The sequence below is a fragment of the Capsicum annuum genome, chromosome 6, assembly GCF_002878395.1.
Source record: "Capsicum annuum cultivar UCD-10X-F1 chromosome 6, UCD10Xv1.1, whole genome shotgun sequence".
Classification (NCBI taxonomy): domain Eukaryota; kingdom Viridiplantae; phylum Streptophyta; class Magnoliopsida; order Solanales; family Solanaceae; genus Capsicum; species Capsicum annuum.
Window position 1 is genome coordinate 205,063,195 of NC_061116.1, and position 16,641 is coordinate 205,079,835.

Sequence of the window (16,641 nt, forward strand, 5' to 3'; positions counted from 1 at the left end):
ATACCTAATTATTTTGAATTAAACTATTGCGCCAATGTAATAATATTTATTTTTTCATTTAATTAATAAATGTTGCATCTATCTCGATCATATAGGTATAAATTTGAATTTGTCAATTGGACATACAAAAGACTACACATGATAAGAAGAGAGATCAGTTAGGTTAAGACAAGATTACAACTAGCCCTGAAGAATTTCGAATTCCTCTTGGGGGTTTCATAATCAATAATGCAATTGCTATAACGTGAAGATAAGGGGCACTAAATAAGGTGTAGATCAAAGAACATATTAATTAGGATTTCATTTTAAATATATCCTTCTCCCTCAATTGTAGCGTATCGTAATTTCATTATCCACTTGGCATTATTTAAAAGTTTTGTAATCTAAAGCTCTCAAGCTCACTCGATACTCGTTTTTTCCTTTTTAAAAAAAAGAATTATTCCTTCCCAGAAGCTTCCATCCTTTTCTTCTTTGGTGACTCAAATTCACAATCTAAAGATTGAAAATGAAGATGCTTGTCATCCGAGCAACTCCCTCTTGTCCACTCATACTCGCTTTTTTGATGACGTAGCGGTACTTTTTATCTTCCTAATTATATTTTTGTCCATTACTTTACTTGTTATTTTAATCACATTTGACATTAGCAATTCTATTGTTTGGTCATCTCAATATGCGTTTTGAACCATATAGCAAATTCAACTTTTAGTTTAAATCACCAATTTAGGCGTAAACATTGATGTTAATTACTGTTACACAGTCACATACTTCCTTCGTATTCTATATTCCATATACCCTTTTAATATTATTAGACGCAAATACATGTCCAAAAAATTCATAGAAAAATTTCTATAAACTAGAAATAGCAGCTACTTATTTGATTTCACAACCTTTTCCTAGGCTTCAGTTGAAAATTGAATGTTGCCTAAACTTTAGGTATTTACACGTGTTTCGTAAGTCCCCTTTGTAATTACTGTGATGAGCACTACAAAACGAAGACCAAGTATAACATGAAACGTGAAAACTGTGGAGGCACTCATGGAGTTTTGTCTTTGTTTGAATTTTCAAAATGATTACTCCTTAGTGTGTTTTTCGTGCCTCTCTTAATCACATCACCCTCGATATTAACGGCTGAGTCAGAATTTTTTATTTTAAAAATTTTAAATATAAAAAATTAAACACACAAAGAAATAAGAAAATAAAAAAGTGATATATACTATGTGTAAAATAATTTTAAATTTGTATTTATAATTTTAATTTTTCTTATGAGAGGTCGGTTCGAGTAAATCCTCTTACACTCCTAGTTTTGGCTATACACAGTTAAAGAGTGATGACGGTTGGCGAACCAAGAATTTTAAGACATGAAGGCATCATCAAAAGCAAATGTATGTTAGTATAGAAGCAGTGTCATGCGACACTACTTCCGAAAAAAGAACTTTTCTAACACTCATAGAATCAATATTCAAATGAAAATTTGAACCCGTCTAATAATTGTGGAATCCACTGTACATATTATTGAGGTCATCAGTTCGAAAGTCACTAAATCTATGTTTTATACGCATTTAAGAAAAAAGTTAATCCAAATAATTTAGCAAGGGAGATTCAAATACAAGTCATCACACTCGAGCAAAGGGACCTACAAACAAGTTCGGCTAGCGTCCCAGAGGGCCTTTTTAATTCAAGACGCTTAGCAAAATATTTGATCGTTTCCTCAAAATATTCCAAACAATGCAGCAAGGGGAACTCAAATACAGGTCGAACAATCGACCAAAGGGACTAAACGACGAGTTTGATTCGAGTCTTAGAAGACTTTTCTGTTCCAGGACGCTTAACAAAATATATACATATTCATTAATTTCTTACTCTTCCACGTGCGTCCACCTCTTATAAGAAAAAACGTTATGTGCGGCTGATGTTTATATTAATTTAATATGATTATATATAATTATTTATAATGGTTAAAAAAGTATTTTCTCATATTAGTTGCAAGAATATATATTTTTTCCTACATAAATGAGTATTTAAAACTTAAATCCATTAAGAAAAAAAAAAAGGAATTAGTGAACTTTAACAGTGAAAAAAATGACAAAATTGTGGTCTCAGAAATTGCTGTTGGCGAAAATAATTAAAAGGTTCCAACACATGAAAAAACAAGGAAAAACGCAAAATGTCCAAAACCCCATCAAGAGATTGCCACGTGTCATGAAACCAACGGTGATTTGGTCCACCAATTTTGTATGCGTCTTTAAATTCATGGTTAATTTGCACTGCCCTCAGACATCATCCCCCACACATCACCTCAATGTGAAAAAAGCTAAAATTACAAAACTCTCTAAAACTATCACAATAATATTCCGGTCCATTTAAGCACTCCACAAGGTGAGATCAATACTTCTTTACAAAATAAACGCACTGTTGAAATAGAAAGCAGTAAAGCCAAGGTCGAGTATCTTAAGTTTATAGATTCTAAATTGCTCCTCTTTTTGTTTATTGAATTATGAATAGATTGTTTTTTTATATATTTTTGGTGAATCTTTATTATATGTATACATACATGCTCTGAATCAAGATTACTGAATTTTGTTGAATTGGTAACATTTATTAACGCTCCGTCCATGAAAAGAAGGCTAAGAAAAAAGGAGAGAGAAAGAGAGAGAGTGTAATTTGTGTAAACCCAAAAAACTCCCACACCTTATCCTGTCATCTTGCTTCAAAACCTTTCACTAGATTTCCTTTCATTACTTTATCTATCTTCTAATGCTATCTCAAACTTTCTCACTACTATTTAGTCCCCTCCTCTTTCTCATTCATTCTCTCCTTCACTTTTCAACTCCTCTCTTTCTCTCTATTCTATTCTATATATATATATATATATGTACATGGTCATTGGTCATTTCTTCATATGCATTAAATGAATTTATAGTTTTAGACTTTTTTGTTTCATTCAATTTCAGTGGTTTTGGGAAATTGGTGAAGCATCATTAGAGTGGAAGAAAAGAAGGTTCATGGCACCAAGATCAGGCAGGGGAAAGGGAAACAAAGCTAAAACAGAAAAAAAGAAGAAAGAAGAGAAAGGTTCAATTCATGTTCCAATTGTTTCTTTTCAATTCATTTGTCTTTGCTCTTTGAAAGGGAGCCTTGGAGCAATGGTAAAATTGTATCCCTGTGACCTATGAATCATGTGTTCGAGCCATGAAGCATCCACTAACACGTGTTATAGGACGCTCCAAACACGGAATGCTTTGTTTACCGGACTTCCCTTTTTATCTTGCTCTTTACATTAATTTTTGTTTTTTGTTTATTTGCAGTGATTCCAAGTGTTCTTGACATAACTGTCGTCACTCCCTATGACACTCAAGTTGTTCTCAAGGTATTGACAATTGATGAATTCAATTCAACCCAATTCAAAAATTACTAATTTCAAGGAAACACTGGTATTTGTCACTTGTATTGAGGCAGACGTAACTAATTTTATTAGTCAAGTGCCCGTCGGACATAAAATTGTTACAATTTTCTGAAATTCAAAAAATTCTAATAAAATTATTTTTCTATCCAAACATAACTCCAATTTTCAAATATTGTTTCCAGTTTTTTTTTTCTTTTCAAATTTCACTATGTCTAAGCAGACACTAAATTTGAATTAAATTTTGTTTGTTGAAGGGCATATCGACGGACAAGATACTGGACGTGAGGAAGCTACTAGCTGCCAATGTTGGAACATGTCATTTCACCAACTATTCCTTGTCTCACGAGGTTAGTTCACTCTTCATTTCATTAAACTCCAAAATTGATGATTTTTTCTATGTCTCTTTATATATTTTGGAAGTAAGCACAGTTGGTTAATTAATCTTTAGTTTTTTGTTAATTGTTATGTTTTAAGTTTTAATTATCTTTTTTTAATTCAAGATAACAAGTGTGTTAATATGGAAAAGTGTATTGGTTGAGTGCACAGGTGAAAGGACCAAAACTAAATGACAAGTTAGATGTTGCGACTCTGAAGCCATGTTTGCTGAGAATGGTTGAAGGTAGGTTTTCATTAAAATCCCTTATGTGGTCACGTGTTTTTAGAGGCGGAGTTATAGCACGAACTTAAATTTTGTATTTATATAAAATATATAATATTTAAATGTGAATTTAATAATTAAAATGAATAACACATTTGATTGTAAATTCAAAATTTATAAACTTTAAATTCTGATCTATATTAATTGATGTATAACTTCAGTTTTCAATGAACTTGAAAATGTGTTGTCAAATACAAGAAAAAGAATATATTTTTCTTTTAATATATTAAAATAAATAAATAAAAGTAAAAAATATTTTTTAATATATTAAACAAATAAAAATAAACGAACTTTATACGAAATGATGAAATTAGAGCCCACCAACCAACCCAATTTGGCAAAGGCAAAAGTGTAGATAGGTTTTAGGTTTTGGTTTAACCTATGTAATGCATTTCCAAAGAAGTGCACATTGGTGTTAACACTTAACAGGTCATTAATTAGAATAATTAATCCTCACAATTGCCGTTAAATTCAAGGCTTCACCTACTTCCGCCATTAATATTAACCAACACAAAAATCATGGCAGTTTAATGTTGTTGTACTAGTGATTTTTTTTTTTTTTAAATCTGTACTTGTGATTTTTTTTTTTCTGACTAGCAGTATATTGTGCATGGTCCCCATGCACAATAACGAAAACTCAACTGTTAAATATAGTGGAGAGTCTTTATACATATATATATATATAATAAGTGCTCAATAAAAAATAATGTATACATTATTTGTATAATAATTTACTATGTATTATTGATCATTGTACTTTAATTTATGTATAACTTGTATCTAAACCAAACAATTCATTAATCGCAACTCCTTATGCGTCCGTGCATGACACACTTACAATTCATGCACAGTATTGAATTTACAGAATAACAGAGTCATTTGATACATTTAAATCTGTTATAACTTTTCATGCATTTGTATATTATTATCTACTTTGAATTCTTGTAAAGCATTGACCTTATATGTTGTTGATGAAAATTGATATGTATTCTATAAAATTAATCAAAATAAGCGCAAATTGATCCATTTACTATGGACTAAACGACCTTATTAAAATAAAATTATAAACAAAACACATAATTTAAGCTTGCGAGAAATTCCGAAATTTCAAAAATGTTGTGATGGTTTGCTTATTGCCCGAAATTCTAGTGTTATTAACGAAAATGCCACTAACTTCTCAGAGGATTACACGGAGGAGTCTCAGGTAGTGGATCATGTCCGGAGATTACTCGACATCGTCGCCTGCACTACCCGCTTCGCCAAACCTAAGCCCGGAAAATTCGCCGCACCCGGCGGCGCCGTCACCTGTTCGGAATCTCGGGCCAAAAAGTCCAAGGCGCAGCGAAATGCTTCAAGCCGGCCAACCTCACCGCCGTCAGATGGAGCGGCGCCACCTTCATCGGAGCATTCAGCTCCGGCGGCGCAGGAAGAGAATGATATGGTGGCGATTCATCCAATTCCTAAGTTATCTGATTTCTATGAGTTCTTCTCTTTCTCTCACCTCTCTCCGCCTATACTCAGTGCGTCTTCTTCTCCCTCTAAATTATTCCGAATATTGTAGAATTCATAGCGCATTTCTTCTAACTGAGCTGCTGTTTCAGGTTTGAAAAGAGTGGTTTGTAACAATGCTAAAACAAAGCGAGATGGCGATTATTTCGAATTACAGGTACCTTCTTTTGTTTCTCTTTTTCTGGTTTTGCGTTTGCTCTTGTTTGGATGGTTGTTACCTATTGTATTGTTAGTTTAAAGACAAAGTTTTTTTTGTTTAATTCTTAAACTTTATTGTATTGTATTGTCAAATTCATCTTTAGGTAACACGAAAAGTCCTATTTTGTGTGACATCATTTGGCGTGATCGCATTATTATGGAGTATTTTTTTCCCATTTTGTCTTTACTTATTATTTTATCCTTTAACCTGCCGTTTTTAGTAGCTATACGCGTATTGCCCTACAAATTGTTGATACGTCACATTATTTAACCATGGAAAAGGATACAATCTATTTAAACATTGCATTCATTAAAACTATACATGATATAATACAATAAGATGCATTATGAAACAACACATAAGAGCCATCTAAACAAAGTTAGGATTTTGATGATGCAAAAAACTCTCTGCAGATTAAGATATGCAATGGAAAGACATTGCAAGTGGTTGCAGCAGCAAAAGGTTTCTACACTTTGGGAAAACCACTTATGCAAATCCATTGCTTGGTTGATCTTCTGCAACAGCTCAGCCAAGCTTTTGCTAATGTAAGTACCTTCATAGCCTCAATACGCGTCTTATTCTTGCTAGCATCATTCATATAATTTGCGCAAATATTTTTTGTGCATCAAGTTCTTTATACTAATTAAACTTAATTATCCTAATTATTTAATACATTTGCCATTTATGAGTCATTAATTTCTTTATGACTGCATTACTTTATAAAGACTACAAGTATTAATAGGAAAGTTGATTCGTCAATGGTATCTTATGGCAAAACACCACTGCCATTAAGTCAGATACCTATTTGATTAATAATGATAACATACATGACATATGTTAAAGAGGAGGAGGATACAAGAAAAATCTCTCTCATTATTTTATCTGCTTGGTTTGCAGGCATATGAATCCTTGATGAAGGCATTTACAGAACATAACAAGGTGACATCTTGTTTATTGCAAATAAGCATCAAGGGAAAATGAAGTGGTATTAACTGTGTGCATATTTTTCTGCTCTGTTGGTTGTTTTCAGTTTGGTAATCTTCCGTATGGTTTCCGCGCCAACACTTGGCTTGCCCCTCCATCCCTTGTTGATACTGCATCAAACTTCACTCCCCTTCCAGTGGAAGATGAGAGTTGGGGTGGCAATGGCGGAGGTCAGGGAAGGAATGGAGAGCATGATGACCTTAGATCATGGGCCACAGATTTTGCAGTACTGGCAAAACTTCCTTGCAAAACTGAGGAGGAGAGGGTCGTTCGAGATCGAAAGGCTTTTTTGCTTCATAATCTTTTCCTTGACGTCTCCATTTTTAAAGCTGTCTCAGCCATATACCAAGTCATGGATTCAACTTCGAGGGATACCTCAAATTGTGCTCCGGGTTCAGTACTCTCTGAGGATCGCATTGGTGACTTGTCTATTATAGTTAAAAGAGATCTCGGGGATGCTAGCCTGAAAGAAGTGAAAGTTATCGGCAGTAGAGATTCTAATGTATCTGCTGAGGATGTTGATCGAAGAAATTTACTTAAAGGAGTAACTGCTGATGAAAGTGTTGTCATACATGTAAGTTACAAGCTGCCTTAGGAAAGATTTGAACTTGGAAAACCCTTATGTAGTTGTTGTATGATTTGCCTTTCCTCTTTTTTCTGTTGTTTACACATGACCCACTCAGGGGAAGGGGGTTGGGGTTTAAGTAGGCATTGAGCCATTTGTTGCTGTGAGAACATACTCTTTTCACCTTCTGGAAAAAGCTCTCCTGTATTTCTGTCACCAATGACTTCAATTCAGGAAGTTGAAAGGATATGTTTGATTGGACAGGACACATCCTCATTGTGCGTGGTGGTTGTGAAACATTGTGGTTATACAGCAGTTGTGAAAGTTGTTGGTGAAGTGGATAGTAGTCTGCCTCAAGATATCAAAATCGATGACCAACCAGATGGGGGAGCCAATGCACTCAACATCAACAGGTTTGAGAAAATGCGATAAACCTAGATGAACTTTTATATGGCTAGTTATTTGGACGACTTAGAATTTTATCAGTAAGAATGTATTTTAGTAGATGATCTTTTGTTTAACATGTTACCATAGTCGAGCAATTATGCATGTTCCCTTTTTCTTTTTCTTTTGTTGATAATTTTGGTGCATGTATGAAGATGACATTTCATGTAACTTGGGAACTAACAGCATGTTAAGAAATTGAGTGCGAATGACAAGTCACATTGATCAATAATGTCAATATTCAAAATTGAGTTTGTGAATGAGAAGTCACATTGGTCAAGTGATGTCAATGTTTAGATCTAAGGGCTCTTCTTGTCGAGGATGCACTCTTCTTTAGGAGTAAATTGATGGATTTCTTTCTTTGTCTCGCAAGATGAGTGCTTCTAATTGTGAGTTTTAACTTTTTCCAGCTTACGCCTTCTGCTCCACAAGCCAATGACTGCTGTTTTTTCTGGAGGTGGTCAATTGCCCCGGTCTGATTTGGACGACCGTGCAAATTCAATGTCTTTGGTCCATAAAATCATTAAGGATGGTTTGATTAAGTTACAGGGGATGGATGATAAATCCAAAGGGTCCATCAGATGGGAACTTGGTTCTTGTTGGGTTCAACATCTACAAAAGCAGGAAACAACAGCAGAAGACACGGTTGGAAATGATGGTAAGGCTGAACCTATAGTTAAGGGACTTGGAAAGCAGTTTAAAATGCTCAAAAAGAGGGAAAAGAGACCAGGTAATGTTGGTTCCATGGATGACAATGAAGCTGATGATGTGACAGCCAGCACTCTGAACACAGAAAGTAGCTTGACGGAACCAAGCAACGGCAACCCAAAATGTGAAGCTGAATGGATGAGATTTATCTCTCGAGAAGCTTACCTTCGTTTGAAAGAAAGTGGGCTGGATCTCCATCTGAAGGTCAATAATAATAGCATAGTTTTATTTGGAACTTATTTATCCTATTATTTTGATGAAAAATTGATGTCAAAAGAGAGAGGAGAACGAAGATAGAAAAAAAGTAGTAAATGAACAAGGCTCTATTTTTCTAAGCACATAATATGCGAAAATATGAGCCTATTTTTCCATTTCGGATGCTTTTTTATTTGCCACTGAAGTGTTTAGTCAGCACTCCCCTTCGAAAAATAGCCTCTGTTATATGACCTCCACACATCTTATATTTTTTTCTTCAAATCCTTCATGATGTTACTTGAGTAGTTCTGATTCAATGCCGAGAATTCAAGCTGTTGTTGAATTCTCAACCTAAGTTGTTTCATTTTCCATCTTCTAAGTGCAAGGGAGAAACATTGGTACGAAAAGTTGCGGAGATAAATATATTGTCATTAATCAGTCTTTAATACTGTAGCTCACAGTTAACTGATAACTACGCTTCTTCTTACAGTCAGTGGATGAACTTGTCGGAATGGCACAAAAGTATTATGATGAAGTTGCTCTCCCTAAGCTGGTAATCCAAAGCTTCGGATGTATTTCGGTAATGAAATGAAATTTTGAAATACTTGAAGAGAAAAACTAATCTCTAATTCTATTTAGGTTACAGACTTTGCATCATTGGAACTTTCTCCAGTTGATGGACGCACCCTTACCGACTTCATGCATCTAAGAGGATTAAGAATGTGTTCTCTGGGTCGTGTGGTAAGATTTATTTACTTCATCTGTCTCAAGCTTTCTTTGTTTGTCAGGAACGGTGACTTGTTGATGGCGTCTGATGAACTTGATGTCATTGTGTAATCCAGGTTGATCTAGCAGAGAAGCTTCCTCACATACAGTCACTTTGTATTCATGAGATGGTTACTCGAGCTTTCAAGCATGTACTTAGAGCTGTCATTGCCTCCGTTGACAATGTGGCCAACTTGTCCGCCGCTATAGCCTCATCCTTAAACTTCTTGTTCGGGTCCTCTACCACACAAGACAGTGATGAAAACCACATTCTCAAGATGCAATGGTTACGGAAATTTCTGGTTGAAAGATTTGGTTGGAGATTAAAAGATGAATTCCAACAGTTGAGGAAATTGACAGTCCTCCGCGGGCTTTGTCATAAGGTACTATAAGCTGGGCTGCATTAATTAAAATTTACCATTGTAAGTTAGTAACATGTTTTTTGTTCAGGTTGGATTAGAGTTGGTTCCAAAAGATTATGATATGGAATGCCCATACCCCTTCAGTAAAAGTGATGTTATCAGCGTAGTTCCTTTGTGTAAAGTAAGCCTTTCTGTCTCTTCTGCTTCCTGTTGAACGTCATGTCAAATAACTGGAAATACAGCTTCATTTTATTACTATCTTCTTTTCAGAATGTTGGATGCTCATCTGCTGATGGACGGACTTTACTTGAATCATCTAAGGTTGCTCTTGACAAAGGGAAGTTGGAAGATGCTGTTATGTATGGAACAAAGGTACGAATTATAAAATAAAAGTACATGCACGCTCACAAGTCTCTGAAGTCCATTCCTTAAAGCGCATAGATTTTCTTGACTTGTATAGGACACAGATTTACTTTACTTGCTTGTGTATTTACTTGAAGGCCCTGGCAAAAATGATAGCTGTATGTGGACCCTATCACCGTGCCACTGCAAGTGCATATAGCCTCCTAGCAGTTGTCCTTTATCACACTGGAGATTTCAATCAGGTAACATAATGTTTAGCGCTTGGGTTTGATGTATGAAGTGGCATGCAACATTAAACTATCCTTTTTTGCTTATTTTCATATCTTGCTCGTTAATTATCTAATTCTCGAACTAAGTTCTTAAATTTAGTCAGAGTAGTTAATGAAAAGTATTCAAATTTAGCAAAAGTAGTCGAAGAAGAATTATCTTAGACATGCTTGTGTATTGATGTTTGACAGACAATTTTGGAAGTATTCCTAATGTTTTCTTTTTTTAATCATGCAAGCTCCCACAGTCAGCTTTTTTGGATTTTCACAAAAAGTTTCACTCTCTTTTTGACCTTACATTCACTTGTGGATTCCGCCACACACCATTGCACTTGCATGCACTAATAAAGAAACGAAATGCAGACTCCTTGGATATACGGAATTGCAGAATATATGATAATAATCTTTCTGAATGATTATTATTCTTGTTTAGGCAACAATTTATCAACAGAAAGCATTGGATATCAATGAAAGGGAGCTAGGACTTGACCATCCAGATACAATGAAAAGTTATGGGGATCTTTCTGTGTTCTACTATCGTCTCCAACACATTGAATTGGCTCTAAAGTGAGTGAGAAAAGATTCTCTTTTCTAGTTAGTCATATTATGATATCTAAGGTGTCTTGCTCAACCTTTTGATTCCTAATTTGTTGAACTTTACAAATTGCAATTTTAGGATTCAGAAAACTTCTCCGTCCAGTCTCTCACATCCCTTTTTCAATTATTGATTAGTCCTACTATGCTTAGCTGTTCATTCATTTTTTCTTATTTACGTTGATAACTGAAGCAAGTTCATCATTGATTCCAGGTATGTCAACCGTGCTTTATTTCTTCTCCACTTCACATGTGGACTATCTCACCCAAACACGGCTGCCACATATATAAATGTGGCTATGATGGAAGAGGGCATGGGAAATGTACATATTGCTCTTAGATATTTACATGAAGCCCTTAAATGCAACCAAAGATTACTGGGAGTAGATCATATACAGGTTTTTCTCTCATTTCTCATATTCCAGTATCAACCTCTTTTAAGTTAGGTGCTTGTGAAAATATTCTTTACTTTCCGACATCTTTTTTTAACTCTGTTGCTGTCTCGGACAGACTGCTGCCAGCTATCATGCCATAGCCATAGCTCTTTCTCTCATGGAAGCATATTCACTGAGTGTGCAACATGAGCAAACTACATTGCAGATTCTTCAAGCAAAACTAGGAGCAGATGATCTCCGTACTCAGGTGTGTATAAATCTAATGCCTGATTTCCCTCTTTATTAATTACCACTATGGCTCTACAGTGTATTTCACATCTCAGTCTTTTCCGGAATGCTACAACAGTTAAATAAAAATGATTGACGCTGCAGATAACACTCTCTCTCTCTCTCCCTCTCTGCATTGTGGTGCTTTCTTTTAAATGAACGCAGCAAATACATGTCTTTTATTTTTGTTAAATTGGGCATTTTCCAGTAATAATGAGGTCCTTCTTATTAGAAGATAATAAATGACTTAGGTCTTCCTAATAATTCACTGATCTGTTGTTGTATTTTAAAGTTGGAAAGTTACACATGCAATTATATGTAGGATGCTGCTGCATGGCTTGAATACTTTGAGTCGAAAGCCTTAGAGCAGCAAGAAGCTGCAAGAACAGGAGCTCCGAGACTAGATGCATCCATTGCTAGCAAAGGTCACCTCAGGTATTGAAACTTTACCTTTGAACTGGTGTTACTAGGTCTTGAACTATCTGCTTGTGTCTAAGGAACCAAAACTCTCTATTTTCTGATGTAGTGTGTCAGACCTACTGGATTACATTAGTCCTGGCCAGGGTTCAAAGTCCATAGAAGCGCAGAGGAAACGGCGTTCAAAGGTAATTCATCACTCAGCATAGTAGTATATACTCCATACTTCTAAATTCGCTGAAACTTTTTTACATTAAGAAGATTTCAGCGAGAGCTGCATACTTTCTGTATGTACTTAGAAGTCAGTCCTAGTCCAAACTCTCACCTGTAAGTTATTTAGACCATCAAAGAGGAATGTTATTGAGCCCGTCTAATGGAGAAACTTTGTCCTGCAGCACATGACCTTAACCCCATGTTCGGTATGTACGTGAGTGCAAACACATCCTAGGAAACCTCCTTTTGGGGAGGGAAGGGATAATTTTGGATGTGGTCATTTCGAGTTACCTATTATTCTTTCTTTCTGAAGCTGCCAGTTGACGTTGTTACTGTTTCTTTGTTTATGGGCTCTTAGATGTTGCCAGTAGATGATCAATCTCAAAAAGGACAGCATGATGGAAGAAGTAACAACCCCATCACTCAGGATGTTACAGAAAATCCCGTTACCATAGTAGAAGTTAACAAGAAAGAAGATAGCATAGAGAGGGTCGCTACTCACGAAGTAAAAGGCATTAATATTGAGGAACCAGTGGAAGTAATACACGAAACAAGCTCTGATGAAGGATGGCAAGAAGCAAATTCGAAAACAAGGATGGGACATGGCAGTGGCAAGATGTTCCACCGAAGGCAGCCCGGTCTTGCCAAGATCAAGACAAACATGGAATACTCTTTCCCCAGAGACAGCAGTTCCAGGAAAGAAGTTGCTTCACAGGGACAAAAAGTGGTATCTAAGAATGGTTTGGGTAAATTTTCTACTGCAAAGCAACTAAAGGCTGCTAGCTTCAGTTCTTCTGAAAAGTCAACAAAACTTGCGACTAAAATGACTGTTGCCGAAGTTTCTCGCACATCATATGTCACTGTTCCATCTCCTCCTGCCTCTCTTGCTACGATGGCTTCAAAATTCTTATCATACAAAGAAGTAGCAGTGTCGCCACCAGGTACGGTTCTAAAGCCTTTATTGGAGAAAGTAGAAGAATTAAATGAGGATAAAACTGATTCCCAGATCTGCATTAGTCCAACTGAAACATCAGAAGAGGATGGAAGGCACTCAGTGACCACAGAAGCTACACCTGCCAATGATCGAGAAGTACAAGGAATCCATGAAGATGAAGTCCAGATAAGTGGATCTGAGTCGGATAAATTTTCCCTGGAGTCTGAAGATGTTTCATGTTCAAGTAATGAGGAAAAATGTTTACGACGAAATGGGAGTAAGCTATCTGCGGCTGCTGAACCATTCAATCCAGGTGCCTACCATTTGACTCAAATGTTGATTTCTGCTGCTGTCACTAGTGTCTATGATGTTAGAGCCAGCCAAGGCTTACTTTCTGAACCAGTGGGATTTCCATCAATTGCTGAGAGAGTTCCTTGCGGTCCCAGATCACCTTTGTACCACAGGACAATGAAAAACGGATATGTGAAGTACCAAAACCCTGCTGCTGAAATAAGCAGTTATGATTCTCCAAGAATCATGAATCCACATGCACCTGCGTTTGTTCCAAGGAAAACACAGCCAACAACTGCTACAAGTGAAGATTCAAAAGTGGCTATTGATGCTGATTCTTCCACAGGGTTGAATAACTCTGTCGCAATAGTTTCAGCAGAGGAGAAGCTTGATAAAAAGTCTACAGCTAATGTCAAAAATGGTAGATCGACAAAAAGCAGTTCACATGCTGACAGAGAAGAGCTAGCTAGGGAAATACAAAATAGCTTCATTGTGAGGTCGAAACAGAATAATTCAGATGTTGCGAGTGAATTTCCAGTTGGTACAAAGAAGTCTGAGTTCTTAGTTAGCTCTGCCAAAGCAAGTACACATAGTGCTACTAAATTGCAGAGTGGAACTGAAGGGAAAAAGGAACTTTTGACAGAAGCAAATAAATATAGCGGGCCAAAGTCAGTTGATGTAAATAAAAATAAGCTTGAGGATGGAGAAGGTTTTTTGCCTGTGGTAAGACGAAGAAGAAGCAGGCGACAATTTGCCCATGGAATAAATGGTTTGTACAGTCAGCAGTCTATCTGTGCTTAAGTGCATTGAGGAAAGTGATCTCAACTAGAATGTGCTTCATCTCCAGACAACCTCCATAGGCAACTTCGTCATTACTTGATGCTGTAGAAATGTGGAAGATAAACTGCAGTAGGACCTCTAATAATGTCTTCTTATTTACTTCTCTGAGGAGGTTTCTTATCTAGTTCACCCAAAATAAAAGACAAGAAAATATTAGATGTGGAAAGAGTGGATCGAGATGATAACAGATCTTGAGGTACAATTTTTTTGATAGCCAGAAGTTTTATTCAACTTCCTTTCTGTGCGGTCCTTGCTTAGTTGCTTCTTTCTCCATTGTTTTTGTTCATCAAGCTTTATATGGTTAAGGCGCCCTTTTGGGGGGTTTCAGTAAAGCGCTCTTTCTGAAATAGCTTCCTGCGCCGCTGTAATTTAGGAAAACCATGAAAGAAGTGATAATTTGCTGAGTAAATACCATCATGCTTCTAGTCTCGCGATATTTGATCTCCTTATTATGACTTATTGTTCTAAGATTCAACTGATCTACCATACCTAGTGTAATTCCTCAAGTGGAAATGATATTACATTGTAAAAACTTTTTTTGAGTTTTCGGACCATATTTCATTTTCTGGTCAGTTTTCTCTCTGAGAAAGATCTAAGCAGAACCTCAACCGTCTCACCAACCCCCCACCCCCGCACCCTCCTTTGCCAATGAAGCACCTACGTGTTTTTTTGGTTACACTAAAAGGTACATGTTGTGCCTCTATGGTTTCATTTGAGTGAATCAACTAGAGAAATGACCGTCAGAACTGGGAAGCAGGAACTAAATAAATCTCACCAACAAAATAGTAGTTAAAAAAAAAAAGCAACAATTTCTTGGCCCATACTCCCCGAAGTTCAAATGTGTTCACGAGGTATTTCTCCGTTACGTTTAAAAAAAAAAACGTTTGATTTGATTTGCTGCTTGAGGAATAATTCCCTTGATAAAGCCATCTCCAGTCCATATTTTCGTTAACTATCATGGAATGTTTGAAAATCACAGTGGATTTCATTTCTGGAATTTAAAGACAAATCAGAGTAAGATTGTTTGTCTCACATTTTAACCGACTTCAATGATATTATTTTACCTCTTCCAACTGTGATTATTTTCTTATTGGAGTCTTATTTCTTTATTCAACATGCATTTGTTGTTTATGTAAATGCCACCAGTAGAAGAGAAACTAATTTGAGTATGCTAAAGAAAAAGAACCTAGAATCACAATACAGTGAGAGCAAGAACAAGGCTGTAGCAGAGTCAATACTATATCAGCCCATGTATATATTTCTGAGGCCTAAAAAATGTAACAGCAAGGGTATAGCCTTGTAAAAATTGATAGAGATATGAATATTTTCTAGTTCGAGGGAAAATTAAATCTGATAAGACTAGATTGCTGCTAGTGGTATTTTAATGGTCTTGCTGAGCATTGTAATTACGACATGGTTTCTCTCAAGTCTCAACATAGTTAGGTAGGAGATAATATTCTCTCATGTGCCACTCACTCACTCACTCGGCTCCTCCTCTTTACCCTTGTAGTAGTACCACAAAATCTTGATGTTGCCCATGTGTCTCTTGTTGGCATCATAAATTGATTTTACTCCCTTTTCAGGCTTCCATGTTCCAACTTCAAATCCTGAAAAGTGATAAAATACCCCCTCCCCTTGGCCCCTTGCTACATTCAAAAATTTCCGATGGATGATAGATACCCTCTCATTCCATAACGTTCATCCACATCATCCATAACAGTGTGCCTATCAGGAAAAGGTTTACCCATTACATACTTCACCAAATTCTTCATCATCTTCTGGTCCTTTTCTATTGGGAATCTACTATTACTTTCCGACATTCCCAACAAAACACAAACAAAATTTTCAAATCTGTTGAATTAATCCCTGTTCTCGTCTTCACTTCCTTTAATTTCCTACGCTTAAAATCCGAAAAAAACAAGGAATCTTTAGGCCGCTAGATATCGAAGGCCCATGTCCAATATATGTTACTCCTTTTTTAGGCTCCATTTGTTTTTTTTAAGATTCAGACGTCTGAATTTGAATGCACATCTCTGAATGATTAAGATGTTGTCTCTAGATTTGAAAACTGAATGATTGAGACCGTTTGTTTTTCAACGTCTGAATATATAAAAAAAAATTATTTATATACATAATAAAATAAAAAATAAAATTCAAAAAAAAAAATTAATTATATATTAAAAAATATGTGATTTAATACAATAAAATTATTAGTATTTGATTGAGAAAAACCATTTATGTTTGTTAGTGATAGTGGGGATGGCTTATG

The 16,641-nt window shown here is 35.9% G+C and overlaps 1 protein-coding gene across 4 annotated transcripts; it reads left to right on the forward strand.

The window, feature by feature from the left end:
• The first annotated feature begins 2,277 nt into the window (after window positions 1-2,277).
• LOC107876028 (protein REDUCED CHLOROPLAST COVERAGE 3) lies at window positions 2,278-14,806 on the forward strand. Of its 4 annotated transcripts, none has more exons than XM_047413801.1 (25): window positions 2,278-2,376; window positions 2,952-3,072; window positions 3,306-3,367; window positions 3,658-3,750; window positions 3,950-4,022; window positions 5,243-5,581; window positions 5,663-5,727; window positions 6,183-6,314; window positions 6,667-6,708; window positions 6,800-7,327; window positions 7,583-7,731; window positions 8,173-8,674; window positions 9,156-9,218; window positions 9,305-9,406; window positions 9,508-9,813; window positions 9,881-9,973; window positions 10,063-10,164; window positions 10,293-10,397; window positions 10,855-10,988; window positions 11,230-11,413; window positions 11,526-11,657; window positions 12,000-12,112; window positions 12,204-12,282; window positions 12,490-12,513; window positions 12,666-14,806. In XM_047413801.1, the coding sequence occupies exons 2-25, from the start codon at window positions 3,003-3,005 to the stop codon at window positions 14,331-14,333; spliced, it is 5,160 nt and encodes a 1,719-aa protein (XP_047269757.1). In that variant the 5' UTR covers window positions 2,278-2,376; window positions 2,952-3,002; the 3' UTR covers window positions 14,334-14,806. The 4 variants fall into 4 exon arrangements, with proteins under 4 accessions (XP_047269757.1, XP_047269756.1, XP_016578481.2 ...); XM_047413800.1 differs by having other exon boundaries at window positions 2,302-2,438; XM_016722995.2 differs by lacking the exon at window positions 12,490-12,513 and having other exon boundaries at window positions 2,303-2,438.
• The last annotated feature ends 1,835 nt before the right edge of the window (window positions 14,807-16,641 follow it).

Excerpts from the sequence above, each read along its gene's own strand:
- LOC107876028 (XM_047413801.1), top strand. The coding sequence starts at position 3,003 with ATGGCACCAAGATCAGGCAGGGGAAAGGGAAACAAAGCTAAAACAGAA. Across the intron at positions 9,814-9,880 it reads TCCGCGGGCTTTGTCATAAG|GTTGGATTAGAGTTGGTTCC; the intron begins GTACTATAAGCT and ends TTTTTTGTTCAG. Across the intron at positions 11,414-11,525 it reads TGGGAGTAGATCATATACAG|ACTGCTGCCAGCTATCATGC; the intron begins GTTTTTCTCTCA and ends TGTCTCGGACAG.